We start from the raw sequence: 22,265 nt of genomic DNA on the forward strand, positions 1-22,265 counted from the left end.
AGCTGACGTAGCCTGCCTGGCTCCCTAAACCCTTACTTCCAGACACCCAGAAAGTCAGACACCAAGGGTACAGGCTCAAAACGCCGCCCAGAAGAGGGCAGTGGCCGGAAGCACGTTCACCGGCTCCTGGGAACCGCCCGGCGCCTTCTGGACTCAGTATATCATTCCCGTAAAGGCTGAGCCCAGGGACAAAGGTCCGGCACTCAGCAGGCACCCCTTTAGAACCCGAGGCCTGGAAATGGAGGTTCAGGTCCCTTATCTTGTTCCAAACCCTGGCGCTTGGAATCTAAATCCTGACTTGGTGGGAAGCCAGTCAGAAGGCATAAAAAACACACACACAAAAAAATAAATGAGCCCCGACCTCTTGGGGCGAAAGGGGGTGGCCCTTCCTCCACCCCACCCGCAGGTGACTCACCTCCCTCCAAACCAGGGCCTGCCCCTCCCGCGCCCAGTGCCAGGCGGGCAAGGTGGGGCGGGTGCTAAGGTGGGCTCCATCCTCCAGCCCTAGGCGGCCGGACAAGCTGCAGCGTGTCCCCGCGGGTGTCCCTGTTTACTCCAAGCCCGGGAGCAAGGTGGGGGCGGGCCCTCGCGGCCCCTCCCCCATCCCGCCCCCCTCCGCCGCAGGCCCCAATCCAGGTCCGGTCATACAAAGTCTCCAAATCTGAGCGCAGCCTTTCCCAGTACCTACCCCGCAGACTCGCGGCGACCCCTGCCCCCACCCGGGGAAGAGGAGGCATAGTCAGGGTTCTCCGAGGAAATCAGGCCTTGGTCGGGGCCACCAGGTCCTGGACCTCCCAGAGGGGGCCTGAAATCCTAGTATATGACACAGAGTTTCAAAGAGGAGCCGCTCAGCCCTCCTCGCCCACTGCCCAATCCCACCCTCAGTCCCTCAGCTCTCTGGAGCGCGCAGGAGAAAGGCCAAAGCAGGGAAGAGGACGCCCCAGGCCCCAAACTGGCTAGCGGTCTCCCGAGACCTCCACTCTCGGACCGCTTCCCAGAACTCCAAATACTGTCTCTGCTCCGACTCCCCCTCCCCAGGGCAGCGCGCCAAATCAGCGCATGCGCACTCACTGGATTGCCGCGTAGCTCTTTCTACCCCCCCACCTTTTTCTTTCCCCGCCCCTTCCCTCCCTCCCTCCTCTAGTCGTCCCCTCCCTCTCCCCGATCAGCCCCCCCGCGGCACTTCAGTCCGGGGAACAGCGGTGCGAGCTCCAGGCCCATGCACTGAGGAGGCGGAAAGGAAGGGAGCCCCCAGAGCTCCATCAGGCCCCTTCCACAGGCTCCCCAACCCGGTCCACGCCCCCCACCCCCCACCCCGCCTCCTCTCAATTGTGCATTTTTGCAGCCGGAGGCGGCTCCGAGATGGGGCTGTGAGCTTCACCCGGGGAGGAGGAGAGAGCAACGAGGAGTAAGGCGGGTGGGGGGTAAAGGGTTTGGATTTGGGGGTAAGGGGTGCACCCCCATCAGCAGGCCCTCCCCAAGGGGCTCGGAACTCTACCTCTTCACCCACGCCCCTGGTGCGCTTTGCCAAAGGAAAGAATAGAAAAGGAGGAGGGGAAAAGGAGGAAAAAGGGGGACCCCCCAATTGGGGGGGCGAAGGCAAGAAGTAGCAGGACCAGAGGGGAAGGGGTTCTGCTTGCATCAGCCCACACCATGCGGACCCCGCTACTGCTGCTGCTGCTGCTGCCCCTGCTCTCAGCTCTGGTCGCGGCTGCTATCGATGGTGAGTGAGATTCCGCCGCCCCCTTGGACCCCTGGGGGCACCCCTCCCCAGCCCCCACTCCTGCTTACGGATGGGGAAGGGAGACGCGGGAGGGGGTGCCTTTTGTTATCCCAGTCCAGCTGACACAGCAGCGGCCTGACTGGGGGCGGGGATGGGGGTCCGATTTGAAGGATGGGGGCCCTGGGCAAATGATGCTTCCGGGGGTCCCCCCAGCCCAGACAAAGGCAAGAGGCCTGGATAGAGAGAAGACTCCCCCTTTTTCTGATTCTGGGATCCAGAGGCCTTCTCTTCCTATCTCTGTTCGGGGAGGGCCTCTGCCTCCCCTACATCCTCCACCACCCCCCCATCTGAATTGTGAAGGAATCCGGATTTGCAATGTACGGCTGCAAAAGGGGGTGGGGGTGGAGGGTTTTTGCCGTGGCCTCTGAAGCGAAGGGAAAGCTGGGCCAGGGGTACCCCGCTGGGCGTAGGGCAAGCAGGCCAGGAAGGCTGTGGGTGGGGAGAGGGAGGGCCCCCTGATTGGGTGTGGAATCGCCCTGGGCCCCGGTGTGGAGGCCTGGGTTCTGAAGTGGGGCTCTTCCCCCTCTCAGGGCCTCTGTCAGTAGCCTGGGCAGGGCTGTATTTGGGGGGCGGAGGGGGTGCTGGCCATGCTATGTGACTTTGAATTTTCCTTCTTAATTCCTGGGAGCTTTGAGATGAACAAACGTCAGATGTCATCGTTGGGGAAGGGGACTGGAGAATGGCTTGGAATGCTGGGGTAGGAGGGTGGGGGAGGCTGCTTTCTCCCTGACTTCTGGCTGGATCACAGTTTGGATTGGAAGGAGAGTTGGAGGTTGGATGGGGTTATGGTTATGCCCCCACACTCCTTTAGTAAATGTGTTTATTCCCTGCCCCCATATGCATCCCATACACGCACACACTTTGTATGCTGCAGTTAGGCTGGGGCTGGAACTGTGTTCTTTTGGGGAAATGGGGTGCCCCTTTCCCCTTTTTCCGTCAGCTATTTTTTCTCTTACTTGTGAGTCACTCGGTCAAGTCTTGCCCAAGCTTTAAGCTAGGGTCACAGGGTTGGGCTGGGCTGCTGCCCTGATTTGAGAAAGGGTGGGATCTCATCCCTTCCAGTCATGTTAGCCCTCTCATCCAAGGACAAAATTGTTCGCAGTACCATTGTACACCCTCTCTTCTGTCTTCTAAGTCTTGCTGGGCTGGGACTGGGAAAGTTTTTCTTTGAAACCAGATTATATCTCCTAAGCTAACTTGCTTCAATTGGGGCAGGAGGGTCAGAGCGTTAGAAATCGGCTGTGCCCACAAAAAGTTGTATTTATTGGCCTTCAATCATGCCATCTTGGGGACTGTCTGTCTGCTCCTTCTCCCCCAATTTCCAGGAGGAAGAAAGAAGCTCTGCCCTGAGTATCCTCCAGGTCAGCTCTCACAGCCCACCCCTGCCCATGGCTCCCTTCATTAGCATGTTCTTGTTCTCAGTCCTGTGAGGTGAGAGGGGAAACTGAGGCAGAGAGGTTTGGATGCAGCTGCTTCTGGGAGGGTTAGAAAAAAAATTTGAGAGACCCATCAGGAGCCCTGTGAAGGAGGGTAGCTGGAGTTAGGAAGGAACAAAAGCAGAGAAGGCCACCTGCCCACTCAGGAGTGGGCCCCAGGTAGCCTCACTCCTGGGTCCTAAAGAGGTTCTATTTGCCACACCAAGTGGGTGGGGGGGGTGATTATAAGAGGGAGACTGTTCATGTTCTCCTTGACTATCTCCCTACTCTTTCTTAAAATCTCCACCCAGTCCACCTCTGCATCCCTAGCTAGGACTGAACTCCATCCACAGCCCCAGGGAGATGACCTGTCCCCAAATACATACCAGTATTCCTACCTTGGGAATGGGAATATAAATAATTGGTTCCACCCCACTCTGGGCGTTGGGAAAGGGTGCATTGCATAGAAATGTAGGTCCAACTCTCTCCAGAGGCAGCCTAGGGGATTCCCTTGTCCCTACCCTTCCCTCTGACTTTGAGACCCATAGACACTGAACTTTCTTCTTTGCTTTCCAGAGAAGGAAACCTTCTGGCCCAGCTTATAGTCTTACTTAGAGTCTAACCTTCCTTCCTCCTGCTGTCACAGCCTTGCTGGTTTCCCTCCATGGGAGCAGTCCTAGGGGCCTTCCCCACCTCTTCTGCCTTCTCTTCTATGCCTAAAACTACCCCCTAGGGCACACTCTTTGGGGAGAATTCCACTCCCTGCTAGTAGACAAAATTCAGTATACTTGCCACTGGGGAGGATGGAAAAAAGATGGGGTGGAGAATGGGGAGAAGAAGGGATTATTGAGGACCCTACTGAGATTAAGGAACATTTTGTAGTGGAAAGGGTACCCCCAGGCAGATACAGCTCAGGAAGAAGGTTGACTTCCTCCCTCTCCTCCTCCCCATCTCTACACACCCCCTTGAGATGGTATATTACCAGTCACTAGAAAAGGTGGGCAGTGGAAGTGAGTTATGAGGCTGGGGAGTTAGCTTCCTGGCTCCCTGAAAGAAGGTCCCAAACCCCTTTCTTCCTGGTCAGACCCAGATCCTTAAACATCTTTCCTTACCTCATCTTTCAAAGCAAGGTTGCATAGGAAAATTGTTTTGGGATTGGAGGAATGTTTTGATGTTGCGGGCTGCTTCATGAGACTTCCTTTTCTTCCAATCCTGTTCCCTCTCCCTTAAATTTCTCCATATTTTTGTTATCCTCAACCACTCCCCCATCACTGGGCCTCCCAAAGGATGACAGCCGGGTCCCTGGCAGAGTCAAATCCTGTCCAAAGCCCCCACTCTTCAAAACCTCTTTCTTACCTTTGGAAAGCCCTTCCTTACTGAAGTCTAACTCCTTTTCCTCCTGCTGCAGTCTCAGAACCCCCAAGCCTAGGAGTTTACTCCCCCTCCCCAAGTATTTTGCTCTTGGGGTCCTTCCCACCTCTTGGGCTCTCTACCTTTTAGGTCCTCCAGCTCTGGATGGGGAGGGCCCACTGATCTTGGGGAATCGCCGTGCAGTTGAGTGGGACTGACTGTGCAAGGGTCCCTGGCTTAGTGGTGGCCGGTGTAAGCCATCAGGGAACCTGGCCTCCACTTCTGTCCCAGATTTCAGCCTGGTTAGCAGGATCCTGTATTGTTTGGAGAAGGAAGCAGTTGGCTCTGGAGTGTTTCCGGTGCAGTGGCCTCAGGCACCAGTATAAAACCTCCCTGGGAAAGAGGTGAGGGGTGTGGAAGGAGACACAGTTGTCCCTCTTGCTCCCCTGGGGGAGACTAGAGGGTCTCCCAGGCCTTGGTTTTCCTGGTTGAAGAGCTCCAGTTTTCCTTCCTCTCACCCCTCCTGACTCTGGGTCTCCCTTGGATCAGACACTGCTGGGGCCGGTTGTACGCTACCCCTCACCCTACTCTGAGTCTCAGTGGGGTAGTCACTCTTTGGGTTCATCCCAGGACAACTGTGTCATCATTTTGGCAACGTCTAGGCTGAACCCCCTTCCTGTCTTTCTTGCCTGTCTGTCTGTCTGTCTGTAACTGGTGTGTGCTGTCTTGGCCTTTCAGAACCTCTCTGTCTCTCGTCTCTCTTATTGCCCATCCCTTGTGGTGTTCTCTGCCTTGACTCTCCCCATCTCTGCCACTTATATTATTTTCCTCTGCCTGCCTCCATGTACCTCCACCCAGGCCTCGTGGTGTCCCCTGGGCTTTCCTGCTTGCTCCGGAGCCCCCATCTCCCCATTCTGGTTATTCTTCCCCTCCCCACCAGACCCGCAGTGTCCAGTTGGGCAGTGAAAGTTCTCCTCCACTTTTCTCTAAGTTCCAATTTCTTCTTCTCCCCCACTACTTTTGGGAATGGGTTTTGGAGAGAATGTTTCTGGAAAAAAGGAACTTGATACCTTTTGTGGGTTAAGAGGGAGAAAGGAGATATTTCAGATGGAAGGAGGGAGGTTAGACTTCTGGCAGAACTTCCTCCTGACTAGGAGCCTGAGAACTGGAGAAGGATGCAGGGAGTGGGGCAAGGGCTTAGAGCTTGTACTTCTGGTGAGCATAGGCCATGTGCGTAGGGTGGGGGGGGAGTAGGTGGGGAGGGCTGATAAAGGTCTGGTGACCTCTGGAGGCATTCTGGGGGTCTGGATTTTATTTCTGGGGAAAGGAAAAGATGTTGGGGAGGTCACAGGTCAGGCTAATGTCCCACTGAGTCAATATTGACTCAGAGTAGAAGGGGAGACCCTTCCCCTCCCCTAGTGATCCAAGCCACCCCGTCTGTCCATCTGTCCAGGCCGCAAAGCAGAGGCCCAGACTCAGGAATGACAAAAATGTGTCTGAGCCTCACTGAGCTGCAGGAAGGAGCCACCGGGTAACACCCAAAATACATAAAATTCAGTGGAAAGCTCTCGGTTTGGGTCTGGGAGGCCTTTGCTGCCCCACCCCCATATGTTTGAAAGTTCAGATTCTTGTAGGCTCTGCCCCCTACTCCCTGGGCTTCCCCCCTTCCCTTAGATATATCATGCGGCTCCTTTTAGAAAACATGCCCCCACCTATCTCAGAGGGGGAGCCTGTCTCTCCCTCCGAGTGTCCACTCTTGAAAAGGGCCCCAAGGGTCTCTTTCATGCTTTTCCTGCCTCCAAGCCCCCTTGTCCTTTAGGAAGCACCGTCTGCGTCTCAGCGCTCTTCTCCCTCACTTCCTCGGGGATATTGAAGGATGGGTCCCCCTCCTCTAGAGAAGATTCTTTCAGGGCCCGGACTTTCCTGTGCCCTCTCTTCTCTGGCCAGACATTCTCACCCTCCTCCCCCACACCACCCCCAAGGTCCCAGAATGGGAAAGAGGATGACAGCCAAGACTCAGGCAAGGCAGTGGGGTCTGTGTTGTGTCTGGACACACACCCAACCCTACACCTCCTGCCCTGGCTCCAGCTTGGTGGCCCTGGGGGCCAGGGCTGGGCTGGACGCCTGGGTTTGGGGGGTGTGGGCAGGGTGTTGGCCAAGTTAGCATGGCGGTCACATTCATCTTCAGGCAAAGCTGAGAACAGACGGCCCCTGTGTCCTGGTGTTCTTCCTGCAACCTCACTCCCTCTCCTCCCGCTCTAGTTCTCTCCTCCTCCTTCTCCCTCCTATCACACCCCTCTCCGTCCCATTCTTGTCCCTCTCCATGTCCCCCAAGCCCTCCCCTCCGCTCTGAGAGCTCTGGAGGCCACCCCTTCCTTACAATCCCTCTCCCCACTGCCAATGACAGAGAAGGAAAGAGTCCTCCCTGTGTTTTCCCTTCTTAATCTGGCTCTACCTGCTGCATTAGTAACTGCTCGGTGCCTCAGTTCCCTCACCCGTAAGATGGGGACTGCAACGGAACCCACCTCACAGGGTTGTGAGCCTCTGAGTTAACATGTACAGCATTTCAGATCAGTGGCTGCGCTCAGTGACCATGGTAAAAAGTGTTGGTTCACAGCATTAGGGAGCCCCAGCTCTCACGAGGGGTGGGAGGCAGGGGACGCTATTAGTTGCTTCTGAACTTAGGGCAGAGTTGTTCCCTCGTCTAAACTGCAGGCCACAAAAGAGGGTTTTCTGGTGCTGGATGCAGATACAGAAGGCTCAGCTGAGGAGAGCGGGGTTGGCTTTGCCTCTAAGCAGATTATAAGTTTCCTACCCCGCCCCCAGCTCAGAGTGAGGCTTCCATGGACTATGTAGACTGCCCCAAAGTAGGTTATTTGTTTCTTTCTTCCCCTCTCCCCTTGAAGGAAATCAAAGACAGGCCTCAGCCTTCTCACTCGAGATTCCAGGGCTTTTCCACCATCCTGACAGGAAGGAAGTTCTTTCTCATATCTCTCCGCAATCCTTGTGCTGCCTGGCCCGCGGGAGATGTGCCCCTCTGAGTCCCGTGCTCTGGGCCTAAGGAGATGCTGCTGGGGGACAGGGGCCCGCACCCTCCTGGTCCTTCCACTCGCCCCCATCCCCCACTCCCCTCCCTCTGCAAGAGCACATCTGGTTTGTGAATCTCTCTCATTCCAGCTTTCGGAGTTTGCCAGCTGCTGTTTCCTCTGTCGAGTTCAGGCCAAAAATGGGGGTGGGGGACAGCGGGGGGACTAAAACACTAGTTTTAGAGGGCCAAAGGAGGGAGACTGTAGCTGGAACGTGGAATGGAGGGGAGGTTAGAGTGACCAGCCGGTGACCTCAGGCCCTGACTGTGCGCTCTGCTCCAGGGAGGAGCAGGGGCACGGACCGCAGCCCAGGTGGGGAACGGAGGAAGTGGGTGGCATGGGGGTCTGTTTCTGGGTTCCAAACATGCCATCTGCCTCTGAGTCCCAATCCACCCCCCCTATACCCCCCTCAGCTGGCCTCGGCTGGCCAGGGGAAGCGGACATTCCCCGGCATGCTAACTAGGCTGGCGGGCTGTGTTTCCCGGGAAGACCTCACAGCTGGCCCAGTGGGGCAATGAACTCAGCATTATCCACCTCCTCAAGGGGCCTTTATTCCCGGCTCAGGGTGGAAGGGAGGGGAGGGGGGCTGGGGGGCCTGGCTAGGCCATCCTTGATGTGTTTCCTGAACTCGGTCATTTTGGCCAGGGGCCTGAGTGCAGTCCCCTCTGCCAGAGATGGGGTTTAAGGAGGGAGGACATCTCCATGGGCCCCGTTGGATCCCCTGCCCACCCAGAGCCTGACACCTTTTCCTTATTCCCTATCTCTACCCTGCGCTCGAGTTGGTTGTGCACACTGTCTTCTCAGGGGACTGTGGCTCCTGAGGGGCGAAGGGGCCATCTCACCCTTCCTTGGCACCCAGTGCCTAGTGCAGCGCCTGGCACAGAGCTGGCCTTCAGTGTGTGCCAGCAGAATAGAAATGGAGTTGACACAGCCCGAGGAAAAGGCGACGAAGGGCCTGGAGACTGGGAACCCAGCCCTGGGTGGGGGTGCTGGGGGCGGGCGTCTTTCCTTCTCATGGAGGACGTGACGACGGGTTGGAGAATAGCCCCGAGTCCCTCTGGGGGGAATGGGAGGACTGGTGTGGGCTGCACTGGTTCGGAGCCTGCAGTCAGCTGAGCCTGTTGAGTCTTGGTTTTGCTTGTCAGCTGTGGGACCCCGGACAAGTCACTTGGCCCCGTTTCCCCATCTGTGAAATGGTGGTGTTAGTCGTCCCTACTTTGTCATACCGCGGAGAGGACTAACTAAGACAATACTGGGAAAGAACTGGTTTACCACAGTTCCCGGCGCATACTCAGCCCATAGTAAGAGTTAGCTGTTAGCATTCTTATTTCCTCCTTGGGGAATGAGGTCAGAGGATGGGAGAGAGGCAGAGAGGTCCTGGATATGGTAACTCCATAGGCTGGCTGGGCCGAAACCAGCTCCTGGAGGTCATCCCAGCCACCCCCCTGCCTCTGCTCCCTGAGTCTCTTTTCCTGAGCAGTGTTTAGGTGGCTCTTACCTCCCAGGATGTGTACTGCAAATCCCCGTGCCCCAGGCCTAAGCAGCAGGACAGGCTGTGTCTTTAGAGAATGGAGGTGGAAGCAGGGCTCTCTGCCCTGCCCACTCCTGCTTGGCCGCCTGGCCTTGCCCTCGTGTACCTTTACCGAGGTGCGAGGCTGTGTGTGCGGTGGGGGTGCCCCCATGGTTCCTGCTTCGTGGGGGCCTGGTGGTTAGGGGTTGGGGATAGATAGGGTGATAGGTCAAGGGACCAGGAGGGTTCCAGAAGGCAGGGAAGCAGAGAGGTCAGAAAAGACTGGCCATGGGCTTCTAGTGGGAGTGAGAGGAAGATAAAGAGGAAACATGTCAAAGGCCTGACTCCCCCCTCACCATCACTGTAAGTGGTCAAAGCCAGGGGATGTGTGTCTGATCAGAGTAGCCAAGAACAGCAAGGGCTTTGACCCTGGCTCCTAGGGACAGGCAGCCTAGGGGGCTTGGGTGGGAGGCAGTAAAATGTGCTCCTGGATCTCCCTTCCCACCACTAGATACACAATGTCTAGGAGAAACCCAAAGCCACCCGCCGGCTCAGAGTCTGGGCCAGCTGGGGACTGGTGCTGGGGAAGGAGGATGAGTCCTGGGGTGTTTTAGGTCCACAGAGTTGGTCTCCACCCTTCACTTACACCCCCCTTTTCTTCCCTTGCTCCTAGTCCCTAAGACTTGCAGCCCCAAGCAGTTTGCCTGCAGAGACCAAATCACCTGCATCTCGAAGGGCTGGCGGTGTGATGGTGAGCGGGACTGCCCCGACGGCTCTGATGAGGCCCCCGAGATTTGTGAGTATCTTTCCTGGATCCCGGTCCCCAGATCCTTGACTTAGCCCTCTTCGTTTGGCAGGCATTTGGGAGGAAGACAGGTGATCTCTAGCCTCGTGTGGACCTTGCTCTGTGATTTTATTTGTCCATGACACAGCTCAAACTGTCCTTTCCCCTCTTCAAAGTGCTCGGCGTGGTGTCTGGTGTGCTTAGCAATGGTACCTCGGATTCTCCCTCAGCCACTAACCCGCTAGCCTGTCAGAAATGGTGCTCTCTGGTTCACTGGGCTAACAACTTTGCAAGAAGATGGCACAGCCTTTCTTCCCTTCTAGCTCTTCCCTCTTCGTCCCATCTCTGAGCTTCCCTGAACATTGACGAGAGGCCCCCAGGTCTTGCCGAGTCACCCTCCGAGTCACCTTCCGTCTCTAGGCTGCCAGGCCAAAGGCCACCGGCTCTTGCTCAGCCCCTGTCCCAGAAGCCCCACCCCTGTGCGTTTCCCGCCACCCCCGCCTTCCCCTGCCCCCAATAAGTGGTGTAATCAGAGGCAGCTGTTTAAACTGGGAAAAAGGTCCCGCCTAGCCTTCACCCTGCCAAGGGGGGGGGGTGCTGGTAGAGGACTTGCTGGCGGGACCCCAGAGTCCTGGGCAGCTGGCAGAGTCCTGGAGTCTCCACCTTCAGCCTCTGCCCTGCTTGGCTAATCTGGGCCAGGGTCTAGGTGACCCTGAATTTCTAGGTCTGTCTCTGTTCTCTCCCCTGGGCTGTATCCTACTAAAGTCCCATCCGTGTCCTCTCCTCATCCTCCCACCCATAATTATCAGGAGTAATTTTAGGGCTGGAAAGAGAGCCACTACTCTCTTTGCTTCACCCCGACTCCCTGCCCTGGAGGCACAGGGGCCGGGGATACTCAGCGAGAGTATCTGTGGTGCGGGTGGTTCAGCCTGGAGTCTCTTCTCACGCCACCTTCACCTGCCACGTTTCTGACCTTGATGCTTGGGTGTTAGGAGTAAAGAAAGCCATGCAGAAAGGCCAGATCTGGCTCTTTTTGTTCATTCTTCCATTAATAAACCTCACCTTATACACATCCCCACGCTGTTCCCACTCGTACACAGTGCTGGGCCCATAGTAGTCACACACAGCCCCTGGGCACTGATGCACCCACCTCCACCCAGATAAGGGCACAGACATGTTCTCACAGCAATGCAGAGTCAACACGCTCAGACATGGATGCAGAAACACAACCTACACTCAGACAGATGCCCCCAGACACACACACTGACATAGAAACAGGCACACGCACATGCACATGCACACACACAAACCACCCGGACTCACTCCCAAAAGGACATGGAAACTCATGCTGAGGACAGAAGCACCGGCACACATGGAGACACGCAAATACACCCTCACTGCATGCCATTAGAGACACCTGCTCCCTCACTGTGCGTGTGGACTCCTGCTCGGGCACACACGGATGAGTGCTCCAGCGTGTGGACACGCTCGCTCACACATACTGTCCAGCCTTAAGGCCAACAGGCAGTGGCCTGTCTGTCTTATCCATCCTCTTGGGCAACAGAGGAAGTACAGTAGTTGGCCACAACCTTTGACCCTTCCCAAATCCTTCCATCAGGCTAGTTGCTCTGAGGTTGGAAGTCTAGAATAGTGCTGTCCAGTAGAAGTATACTGCAAGCCACATATGCAACTTTGAAACTTTATAGTAGCCACATTTCAAAAGGTGAAAAGAAACAGGGGAAACTAATTTAAATATTTTATCCAATATATCCAAAATACTATCATTTTAGTAGAGTATATTATTCACATAAAATTATTAGAGATATTTTACATATTTTTTGGCATTAAGTCTTCAACCCAGTGTGTATTTTATACTTAACAGTTTAGCCACATTTCAAGTGCCCAACAGCCACATGTGGAGGGTGCTATGTGTTGCACAGTGCATTTCTGGAAGATTTGAAACTGCTCTTGGCCCCAGGCTCTGTGACCTGGGGAGCTGTGGGAAGGAGATGTCCTTTGTCATTTGAGCTTCTCTGCCTTGGACTCTCCTTCCCTCAGCTCCTCAAAACCTTTCGCCTCTGACCGCAGTCAGTGTCCTGAGCACAGAACGTTGAGACAGTGGTGTCCATAGGCGTGGGCCATTCAGGGTATGGACTTTTTACTGAAGGCCTAGTTTCCACCTCCACCTAGTTGCTTCCAGATGTGTGGCTACTGTTGGGAAGGGTGTAGACGAGCTCTAGGTGGAAGAGTCTACCCAGCCTCTGAGGCTTCCCAAGATTTAAAAAACACAGGTGTCTGAAACCCTTCCAAGTTTACCCCCATCCCCAACTCCCAGTGAACAGCTGGCCAGACAGCCCCGGAGCCAGCTAGGTCATGCCGCCCTTCTGTCTACCCCCAGGTCCACAGAGTAAGGCCCAGCGATGCCAGCCGAATGAGCACAACTGCCTGGGCACCGAGCTGTGTGTTCCCATGTCCCGCCTCTGCAACGGGGTCCAGGACTGCATGGATGGCTCAGATGAGGGTCCCCACTGCCGAGGTAAGGACTCTTCTGTGCTCTCTGGTCCCAGGCGCATGCCGTGTGCTCTCAGTGGGCACCTGGTGGAATTGGAGGCCTGCCATCCCAGGACTGGCCTTACACCTTCAGTGGGGATGAGGCCTGTCCTGGTCCCCTGCCTATTTTTCCATCAGACAGTAGAGGAAACTGGTGGGCCCCTTGGGCTTGAAGGCTGGCCAGACTGCCCTAGCCCAGGCACTTCCCTCTGGCTGTGTGTGCTTGGACAAGTCGCTACCTCTCTCCAGGCCCCAGTTTCTCATCTGTAAAATGAGAGATCAGTGTTTCTGTTTTTTTGTTTTTTGTTTTTTTTTTTGAGACAGAGTCTCACTTTGTTGCCCAGGCTAGAGCGAGTGCCGTGGCGTCAGTCTAGCTCACAGCAACCTCAAACTGTTGGGCTCAGGCAACCTCCTGCCTCAGCCTCCCAAGTAGCTGGGACTACAGGCATGTGCCACCACGCCCGGCTAATTTTTTCTATATATATTAGTTGGCCAATTAATTTCTTTCTATTTATAGTAGAGACGGGGTCTTGCTCTTGCTCAGGCTGGTTTCGAACTCCTGACTTCGAGCAATCTGCCCGCCTCGGCCTCCCAGAGTGCTAGGATTACAGGCGTGACCCACCGCGCCTGGCCAGTGTTTCTGTTTTTTAATAGTGTGGTCCTTTCTTCGAAAGGTTTCCTATGTGAAACCCGAGTGAGAACACAGAGAGGAGCAGAGATGCGGTGATTAAAGCTGGACTTAGGGATCTAGAGTTTAGTGCGCCTGCCACCCCCCCGACCCGGTGCCCTGGAAGGCACCCCCAGGAGCTGCAGATCTCTGAGGGACCCTGAAGCTGCTTTGGGCTCTCCTTCTCTGATGTTCTGTACAATCCAAGGAGGTTGATGGGAAAGCCATACAGGCTGAGGAGGGAACATAAGCATAAGTCAGATTCTTCCCGTCTGTGGCTCAGGTCATCAGCTCTGCAGTCTTTCCCCTGAAGGTCCTTGCGGGCTGCAGAGAGTCTGGGCCACTGAGCAACTGGGGAGGAGTTTATGATGTGGGGGGTGACAGCCTCAGGCCTGCATGTCAGGGAGTAGTGACTTCCCGCCCTCTGCTGTCCTCGGGTCCTGGGCCTGGAGCACGAGGCTGGCTGTGAGGGGCCCTGAGCAAGGCCCTGGAGGATGGACCGACTTGGTGGGGTTGGGATGTGTCCTGTGCCACATGCATGTCAGAAAACATCTGCCTGTAGGAGGAGACATGTCTGGATCCTGTTCACTTGGGGCAGGGAGTATGGAGCAAGGGAGTTTGTGGAAGGTTTTTCTCCTTTGCTTTGGCTGATTTTGCATGTTTTTGCCTGAAGCTCCTGGGATGGAGGCTTGGGGACTGACTTCAATTACCAATCGCCCTCCTTCTTATGAGATGGTACATGTCCAAGTTTACTTCCTTTTGAACACCTTTTCAGTTTCCTAAACAACACAGAACCTCAAAACCTAGGACTTGAACTTCCATCTGTGATATTACAGAAGTGGGGCCTCCTCATCCCCCACACTGTATCCAGAAGAGAAGCTCTTTTCTAGGTTTTCCAGAGCAAACGATGTTGTCCCCCTTTATGGGGGAAGGCTGGACAGGCAGCACAGATGGGCTCCCGGGTGGAAGTGGGGAGGAGAAAGAATAGCTAGGGCCTGGCCCCCCATCCCAGCTCTTCCTGGCAGGCTTAGCGCCTCTAAACGTCTTAGCATCTCGGTGGCTCTCTCCTAAGGGGGGGGGCGTAGGGGGAGCGGGGGTGCGAGGCAGCTGGACAAAGGGGTCTTTGTGGCCAGGCCGCCTGGCCCCACGCAAGGCCATTAACTGGGTCGCTGGTCTGGGGGGGCAACTGCTCTCCCACCTCTCCCCCCTCCTGTCCCATTCCCTTCTGTCTCCCCTGTGGAAGTGGGTCAGTGGCAGGAGAAAGATTAGAAAAGGGTCCTGAGGGAAACAGTTTTGCTCCTCCTCCCTGTCCTCCACCTGGACCTTGGGCCTGCTGTCCTCACCCTCTAAGGCTCCAGGGACGGGTTGGAGGGGTGCTTCCAGGCCAGGGCTGGGATCCTGCCGAGACAGACTCGATTCCATGCCCACTCTTACCCCTCAGCCGAAGCCAACATTGTAATCCACAGGCAGTGCAAACCAGAGGCATATGAAAGGATAAGACTCACTGTCCCCGCTTCCTGTTGACCGTGACAAAGTACCAGAACCCCTCCCCATGGGGACAGAGGTGGTCTAGAGCAGCCAGAGCAGGGAGACATGAGTTCTAAGCCATAATTGGCTATGTGTCCTTGGGCTTGTCTTACATCCTCTCTGGGCCTGAGTTTCTTCTCTTACAAAATATAAGATTTTATATTTATATGAAGATGGAAGGGTGCTTCCTAAGGCCCCTTCCATTGGTTTTTTTTGTTTTTGTTTTTGAGACAGAGTCTCACTTTGTTGCCCAGGCTAGAGTGAGTGCCGTGGCATTAGCCTCGCTCACAGCAACCTCAGTCTCCTGGGCTCAAGCAATCCTACTACCTCAGCCTCCCCGAGTAGCTGGGATTACAGGCATGCACCACCATGCTGGCTAATCTTTTTTTTTTTTTTTTTGAGACAGTCTCACTTTGTTGCCCAGGCTAGAGTGAGTGCTGTGGCATCAGCCTAGCTCACAGCAACCTCAAACTCCTGGGCTCAAGCAATCCTCCTGCGTCAGCCTCCCAAGTAGCTGGGACTACAGGCATGCGCCACCATACCCGGTTAATTTTTTCTATATGTATATATTAGTTGGCCAATTAATTTCTATTTCTAGTAGAGACAGGGTCTCGCTCTTGCTCAGGCTGGTTTTGAACTCCTGACCTTGAGCAATCCACCCACCTCGGCCTCCCAGAGTGCTAGGATTACAGGCATGAGCCACCATGCCCAGCCCCCCTCTATTGTTGACCCTGCAGCCCTTAGAAGTGGTTTCTGAAGGTTGCCTGGAATTGGGAGAAAGTGGTCTGCCAGGTCTGAATGTGTGTCTCTCCTGCCCCCGCACAGAGCTCCGAAGCAACTGCTCTCGACTGGGCTGCCAGCACCATTGTGTCCCCACACTCGACGGGCCCACCTGCTACTGCAACAACAGCTTTCAGCTGCAGGCAGATGGCAAGACCTGCAAAGGTGCGTGAGTGCATGCGCTTATGTGCATAGGTGTGTGTGCTGGGGGCCAGGTAGGGTGGGCAGGGGCAGGGGTCCTGGCTAGGGTAGGAGAAAGAAGGAAGGTGCAAGAGAGGGAGGGCTACCACTCCAGGGTCTGAATGTGCACCCTAACCATTTGCTTCCACCAGACTTTTTAAGATTCATCTTAAAATTATAGGTCATCTATGAATTTTCTTATAAAAAATTAAAGCATTACAGGTAAAACCAAAGTCCCTTTTGGCAAATCCCCCTCAATTCTGGTTCCTGTCACTTCTCTCTAGAGGTCAGCTCTATTATCAGTTTGCTATCTCTCTTTCCAGGCCCTTCTTTTGTGCATTTGTGTACGTGTACTCATGGAAAAATCTAATCGGAAGTATTGCTTATGTGTGCGTGCTCTTTTTGCATAAATGATATCGCACAGACTGCCTCATTGTCAGCAGTTTTCACTCATCAGTATGTTCCAGAGACCTTTTTCTGTGTTAATATGTAGAGATCTACATCATTCTTTTAAAAACCACTGTGATGTGAGACTATTACCACAGTTTACTTGGCCATCTCTCTATTGATGAGTAAGATGTTCCCAATTTTTCACTGCTACAAGCAATGCAAACTTTCCTGTTTTAAATTTGCCTCCCTTGGGTCTTTGCACAAATGCCATCTTCTTGGTGAAGCCATCCCTGACCCCTCTAAAATCACACCCCACCCCACCAGCAATCTCCATCCCTTTTCTTTCCTTTGCACAGGCACCTCTAACATACACTTTACCTTTTTGTCTCATTTATTATTATAATTACAAATATTTCATTTTTATCAGAATATTTCAAGTTTCATGAGGACGGCAATGGGGGTCTAGTTTAAAATTCACTTGTATTTCCCCAGCACCTGGCACATAGTAGGTACTCAGGACATCTTTCTGAATGAACGAGTAACATGTACATGTGTCTTTCTCTAGAGTAGATTCCAAGACTGGACTTCCTGGGTGATAAACTTTGCACATTTCATGCTGTAATAGATTCTGCCAAACAGTCCTTCAAAGTAGTTATAAGGATGGACACACTGGTGGTATCTGAAGGACACCTGCTTCCCTGCCCTTGTCACCCTGGAAATTGCCACACTCTTGCCCTTTTCTTGGCAGACTTTGACGAGTGCTCAGTGTACGGCACCTGCAGCCAGCTATGCACCAACACAGACGGCTCCTTCACGTGCGGCTGCGTCGAAGGATACCTGCTGCAGCCAGACAACCGCTCCTGCAAGGCCAAGAACGGTGGGTGGGGTCGCCTGTGGCCACAGTGTGAGGTGCCCTCAGCGCTGTTCCCTGCTGGGTGGTGGCCTGAGAGGTCCAAGAGCCCTAGCTGCGCTGACTCTTCTCTCTCCATCCCCAGAGCCAGTAGACCGGTTCCCTGTGCTGTTGATTGCCAACTCCCAGAACATCCTGGCTACGTACCTGAGTGGGGCCCAGGTGTCTACCATCACACCTACTAGCACGCGGCAGACCACAGCCATGGACTTTAGCTACGCCAACGAGACCGTGTGCTGGGTGCACGTTGGGGACAGTGCTGCCCAGACGCAGCTCAAGTGTGCCCGCATTCCTGGCCTAAAGGGCTTCGTGGATGAGCACACCATCAACATCTCCCTCAGTCTGCACCGTGAGTCATCTGCTCCCCGCTCGGAGGGCAGGGGAGGGCAGGGGAGATGGGCCAGAGGGACCTTGCTTGGAACAGGGGCAGGGAGTTAGCCAGGATGACCCTTGTCTGGGGCAGGAGACTAGTCAAGGTGCCCCGACTAAGGCCAAGGTAGGGACCTAGACGTGACAACGCCTGTTTGGGGCCAGGGCAGAGCTTCCTCCCCTCTCTCTGAGCACATCTCTGGATGGCTCCTGCATTTCTGGCCCAGGGACAAAGGGGCAACGAATGATCAATCCCCAGAGACCAGGGACTGTCCCTCCTCTGAGAGAGCAGCGTTGATTAGACCACAGGGGACTTTCCCACACAGTGGGAGTCAGGACCCGGGAAAGGAGTTGGAACCTGAGGAGCCCCGTTAAGCTGTGGCTGAGGGCGAAGGAGCTGGGTCTGTCCCCAGGTTCCATTGTTTCCCTCGGGGGGCATTGCCAGCGTGGACTCCCCACTGCAGGGTGGGTGGGGGATCCCGTGGCTATTTCTGTGCGGCTTTGTGGCAGTGATTGAGACTATGGGAGGAGCATGAGTCACATGAGCATTTTAGGATATCCTGGATGTTCCCATGTGGGCTCCCTCCCTAGGCTGTACTTTCCTGGAGGTGGAAGAAGGGGTGTCACAGGATGGGGCATGAGCATGGCTGGGTGTAGATCCACTGCCTGGAACAGTCCTGCTCAGCTCAGATGTGGTTCCACAAACAAACAAAAACCACAGCAGCTTTAAAGTCTGGCATCATCACATTTCCACGAAATGCACCACAGGGCTTAGGAGAAGAATCTGGCCTGTAGTTGATCTGACCCCCTGGGGGAGAAGAACCTGATCCGTGACCTTGCATAAACCAGAATTGTGACCTTGCATAAACCAGAATTGCCCGTCTCTGCCTTGGCTTCCTAATCTGCATAATGGGTTTGAACTTGTAAAGGGCAGCATGCATTTGAGGTTTCAGATTGCAAACCTTGGGCCCCTCTAGAAGATTTTCAAATTGCTTTCTTCAGTCCCTGTGATCCCCACAGAAAACGGATCCCAGGAGGTTACATTCTGGGAAAGGGAAAGTGGTCCTCGGGAATGGTGGGGAGTAGGGCTTGCCCTGAGAGCCCTCACTCTCTGCAGCCTCATCATATGGGCCACATCTCTGCCTCTGGCTCTTCCAGAGCATGCCCGATGGTGTCTCAGGCTCACCTGTGATCAGATGTGTTCCTCCTTGGGGTGCTGGGCTGGAGGCTGCCAGGCCTGGTTGGCTGAGCTATTGAGGAGTGGGGCTGCTCAGGGAACCCCAGGGCCAGCAGGGTGGGATTGAGGCAAGATCCTATGATACAGCCACCCTCCCCCATTCCTGGTCCTCTGCCCTACCCGACAGGCCTGTCTGGGCAAACAGCTCCAGCCCTGCCTCAGGGCTAGACAGTGGGCTTGTAGGTAGGTGGCTATAGGGTACCCTGGTGGGAACCTTCTCAGCTTCTGCTCTGGCCTGGTCCCCTTATCTGACTTCCTCCCCAGGAGCAGGAAATAACCGAAGGCAGGTACCCCTCCCTTGGCAAATAGTCTTGCCTCCCAGTCTGCTCCACTCTTTGGGCCCCTTTGGGGCAGAGTCCAAGAGGCTGGAAGAGTCCAAGGTTCTGGGGGGAAATGCTTGTGGGGTAAATGAGTAGGTTCCTCTTGCCCTAGCTTCTGTCCCTTCCTCTCTTCCCTCCCCCACCCCACACCCCTGCCGCCTGAATGTCTGGCTGTCACCCTGAGGACGGTTGTTTTGCTCTCATCCCACAAACTAATTATGGGCCCTGAGCTGAGGATGTCTAAAGTGTCTTTCTGCTAGTACCCTCCCCCATCCCCAGGTCATTCCTCTCCCCAGGAGAGGCTGGCTGGCCTGCTGTGGAGTGCGGGGTGGCCAGTCCCAGGCACTCACCTGGCAGTGCCTGCTGGCCTGTAATTAGCTCCCCAAGGAGGATGAAGAAGAAAGGATGCTGCTTTCTCCTGCTTTCTCTCTGCCCCTGGGGCAGGCCTCCCTGCAATCATCCCATTCTTTGCTGTGACTGTGACCTCTGTTGGACCCCGGGTGCTCAGCCCCATGCAGGAGGGGCGGACACAGAGGGAGGAGTCTGACAATTGAGAGGTATGGGGAGAACGGGGAGCCTGCCCCAGAGAAAACTCTGGAAACAGAAATAGAATAGAAAGAAGGAAGGAGGCCAGGAAGTGAGCCTGGTTCACATGGTTCCTGGGACATGTGAGCCAGATCTGCTCTGAGTCCTAAGAGCCCCAGAGGCCTCCAAAGCCACGCGGGGTGTGTGCCTGCACTGCTGACCCTTGCTGCCCTGGCCCCAGTGTCTTCCCTCAGCCTGGGTTGGGGTGGGTCCTCTCTGCCCTGTCCACCTGGGATGGCACCTGGAGCCCATCCTCTCCTCTGCCGCCAGCCCACCCGGGGGACTGGGAGGCTCCCATTCTGTGACTGGAACCTGGGTTGTGAGAGCCGGAAGAGAAGGGAAGACCTTTAGCAGGCACCGAGAGCAGCCCCCAGGCTTTCAGTACTGCCTTTCCCACAGCGGTGATGCCTTGATTTTTAGGTGTTACATGGGCACACTTTTTTTTTTGTTGTTATAATTATGTTTTTATTTGATACTCATTAGGAAACTCCTACAGCTAGCATATCAAATCTATGATTTCATAAATTGTTTAGAATACAGAAAAGAAAAGAAAATTGATTTAAAGAACTAGTAAGAAAATAATAGCACCAGCTATACATAAACATAGCAAGCATTTTGAAAGTGATACACAACAGATGAAAGTTCTGGAAACTGAGGCTTAGAGGTGTCAACAGGACTGGTAGTCCCAGAACCAGAACCAGGACCTGGCCTGCCCACCCTACCCGATCTGTGACCACCCTCTCAGGGAACTCCAGCCCCATCCTGCCCCTACAGGGCTGCCCCTGGGCAGGGCTAGTGGTCGAGCCCAGCAACCCCAGCCCAGCCCAGCCCAGCTCTGCGCCTCCCTAGCCAAGTGCCTCTGACCTGTATTCCCCTCAGCTCTGAGGATGTTTCCGCTGCAGAAAGAATGAGGCAGACTGCAGGAGGGGCCCCGGGAAGGTGTGTGTGATGGTAAGGGGAGGTTCTGAGGTTGCAGATAGAGGCCTTAGAGGAAATAAGGTTTGCTAAAGTCACTTAGCAATATTGGACTCTGCATGAAAGGATGGTCTAGAGGGGCCCTGGGAGGTCCCAGTGTTTCTTCTCCCTGCACCACGCTGCATGGGGAAGGAGGAGGTGGGTGGGGAGGTCCAGAAAAGCCCCCTAGGCTGCAGGCGGCAAGGTTGCGAAACGGGTCCCCAAGTCCAGCTGGCTAACTTCACTTTCCCTCCCTCTTTCTTGTGTGTGTGTGTGTGTGTGTGCTTAAAATCACCACCGGAAATGGGTAGTGATTTGTCTAGAGGGGAGGCAAGGAGGGCAGACCGCAGCCCCTCTTAGTCTGTGATGAAGTGGCTCCCACTGCTGGAAGGGGAGCAGTCTCCCCACTGCACTGGGTGCCCCCAGGCCCTCTCGGCCTCCCACCCATGCCCACAGAACACTTCCAGACTTTACATGTGAAAGCCACCCACCCCCTTCCTTGGCCTGTGACCCACAGGGTGTCAGATTATCTGGCCGTGGGCCCCTGCATCCTGGCACTTCTACTTCCCATTCCTGCTCTGAGTTTCCCAATCGTTTACCAGCCCTTCGTGCTCCTCCTCTCTCCCAGCCGTGGCCAGCCTGGCCAGCCTGCGTCTCCCGGCCCAGATCCAGCCCTGTCCTCTCCTCCCCCGCTGTCTCCTTGAAGTTGCCTCTCCACCCAGCCTGCTCCCAGCACTCCCCTCCCTGTTTTCAAGCAGAGGAAGTAACTTAAGCAAGAGAGATGTGTTTCAGAGCCCAGCAAGGATTTCTCAATAGTGGGAAGACCCTGAGATGGGCTGAGCAGAATCCAGGCAGCTCATCCCTGGGATCCAGGATGAAATGCCTCTCTAGGACCGGAACCAGGCAGGGGAAGGGAGCAGGGCACAACGGCTGGAACTGCAAGCAGGGGCAGGAAGGGAGCCCAGGGGAAGAGGCAACATGATGTGGCTAAGCCCTGGACTCGCTAGGGGAAGGAGGAACAGCTGAAGTCAGGACCTGGCAGGAAACAAGGGGCATGAGGCCATGTCACTCAGCAGTGTTGCTGCCAGGCCTGCAGTCTCCTTCCTACCTTCCAAGTCCCCCAACTCTTAATCATCCCTCCCCTTGGGTGAGATCCCTGAGTAGGAACACCAGTAGGACTGTCCCGAGGCCAGAGAAGGAGGATCACGGCAGTAGATGGGAAGGGAAAAATGATGTCTCAGCTCGAGGACTAAAGAGTGAGGACTCGATAGTCAATAAATATTTGCTAAATGGATCAATACCTGTGTGTCAGGCACTGGGGACAGTGATGAAAGGCAGCGCCCTGACCTCACAATATTTGTAGCCAAGTGAACAGGCCATGACAAAAGAAGCCCCAGAGGCTTGTGGAGCCTGTGACAGGGACAGCGTCCTTCTGGGAGCCGGGGCCAGTCTTAAAGATCAGTGGGTGTCAGCCCACACTGCCCGCCCGGGGCTGCCTGAGGTCGAGAGGCCACAGCTCTGGCTGGAGGAGCAGATGGCAACTTGGTGGAGAAGGCGGGAAGGGATGGGGTTGGGTGAGAGAGTACGGTGGCACACATAGCAGCTCCTATGTGTGGAGCATTTAGGATGCGGCAGGCCCTGTGCTAGGTGCTGTTAGTGCACCCCCCAATTTTACAGACAAGGAGACGGACACTCAGAGACATGAAGTAACTTGCTGGTACTCCCACAGTTGGAAGGTGACAGGACCAGAGTTCAAACCCAGGCTGTCCATGCCTAGAGCCCAGCTGGGTCCAGGGCAGAGCGGAGTAACAGGAGGAGAGGTGGGAAGGTCCCTGGAATAAGGGCCAGAATCCAGTGTGTTCCCTGAG

General features: G+C 55.1%; 1 protein-coding gene across 1 annotated transcript in view; it reads left to right on the top strand.

Annotated features, from left to right (window-relative positions):
* The first annotated feature begins 1,159 nt into the window (after nt 1-1,159).
* LRP1 (LDL receptor related protein 1) overlaps nt 1,160-22,265 on the top strand; it is a 79,087-nt gene continuing 57,981 nt past the window's right edge. Inside the window, exons 1-6 of the mRNA XM_012777033.3 lie at nt 1,160-1,723; nt 9,818-9,940; nt 12,327-12,464; nt 15,498-15,617; nt 16,771-16,899; nt 17,018-17,281. Coding sequence (XP_012632487.2) covers nt 1,654-1,723; nt 9,818-9,940; nt 12,327-12,464; nt 15,498-15,617; nt 16,771-16,899; nt 17,018-17,281 — 844 coding nt within the window. The 5' untranslated portion in view covers nt 1,160-1,653. The remainder of the gene's footprint in view (nt 1,724-9,817; nt 9,941-12,326; nt 12,465-15,497; nt 15,618-16,770; nt 16,900-17,017; nt 17,282-22,265) is intronic.

Source organism: Microcebus murinus, chromosome 10, assembly GCF_040939455.1.
Source record: "Microcebus murinus isolate Inina chromosome 10, M.murinus_Inina_mat1.0, whole genome shotgun sequence".
In the NCBI taxonomy this organism is placed as follows: domain Eukaryota; kingdom Metazoa; phylum Chordata; class Mammalia; order Primates; family Cheirogaleidae; genus Microcebus; species Microcebus murinus.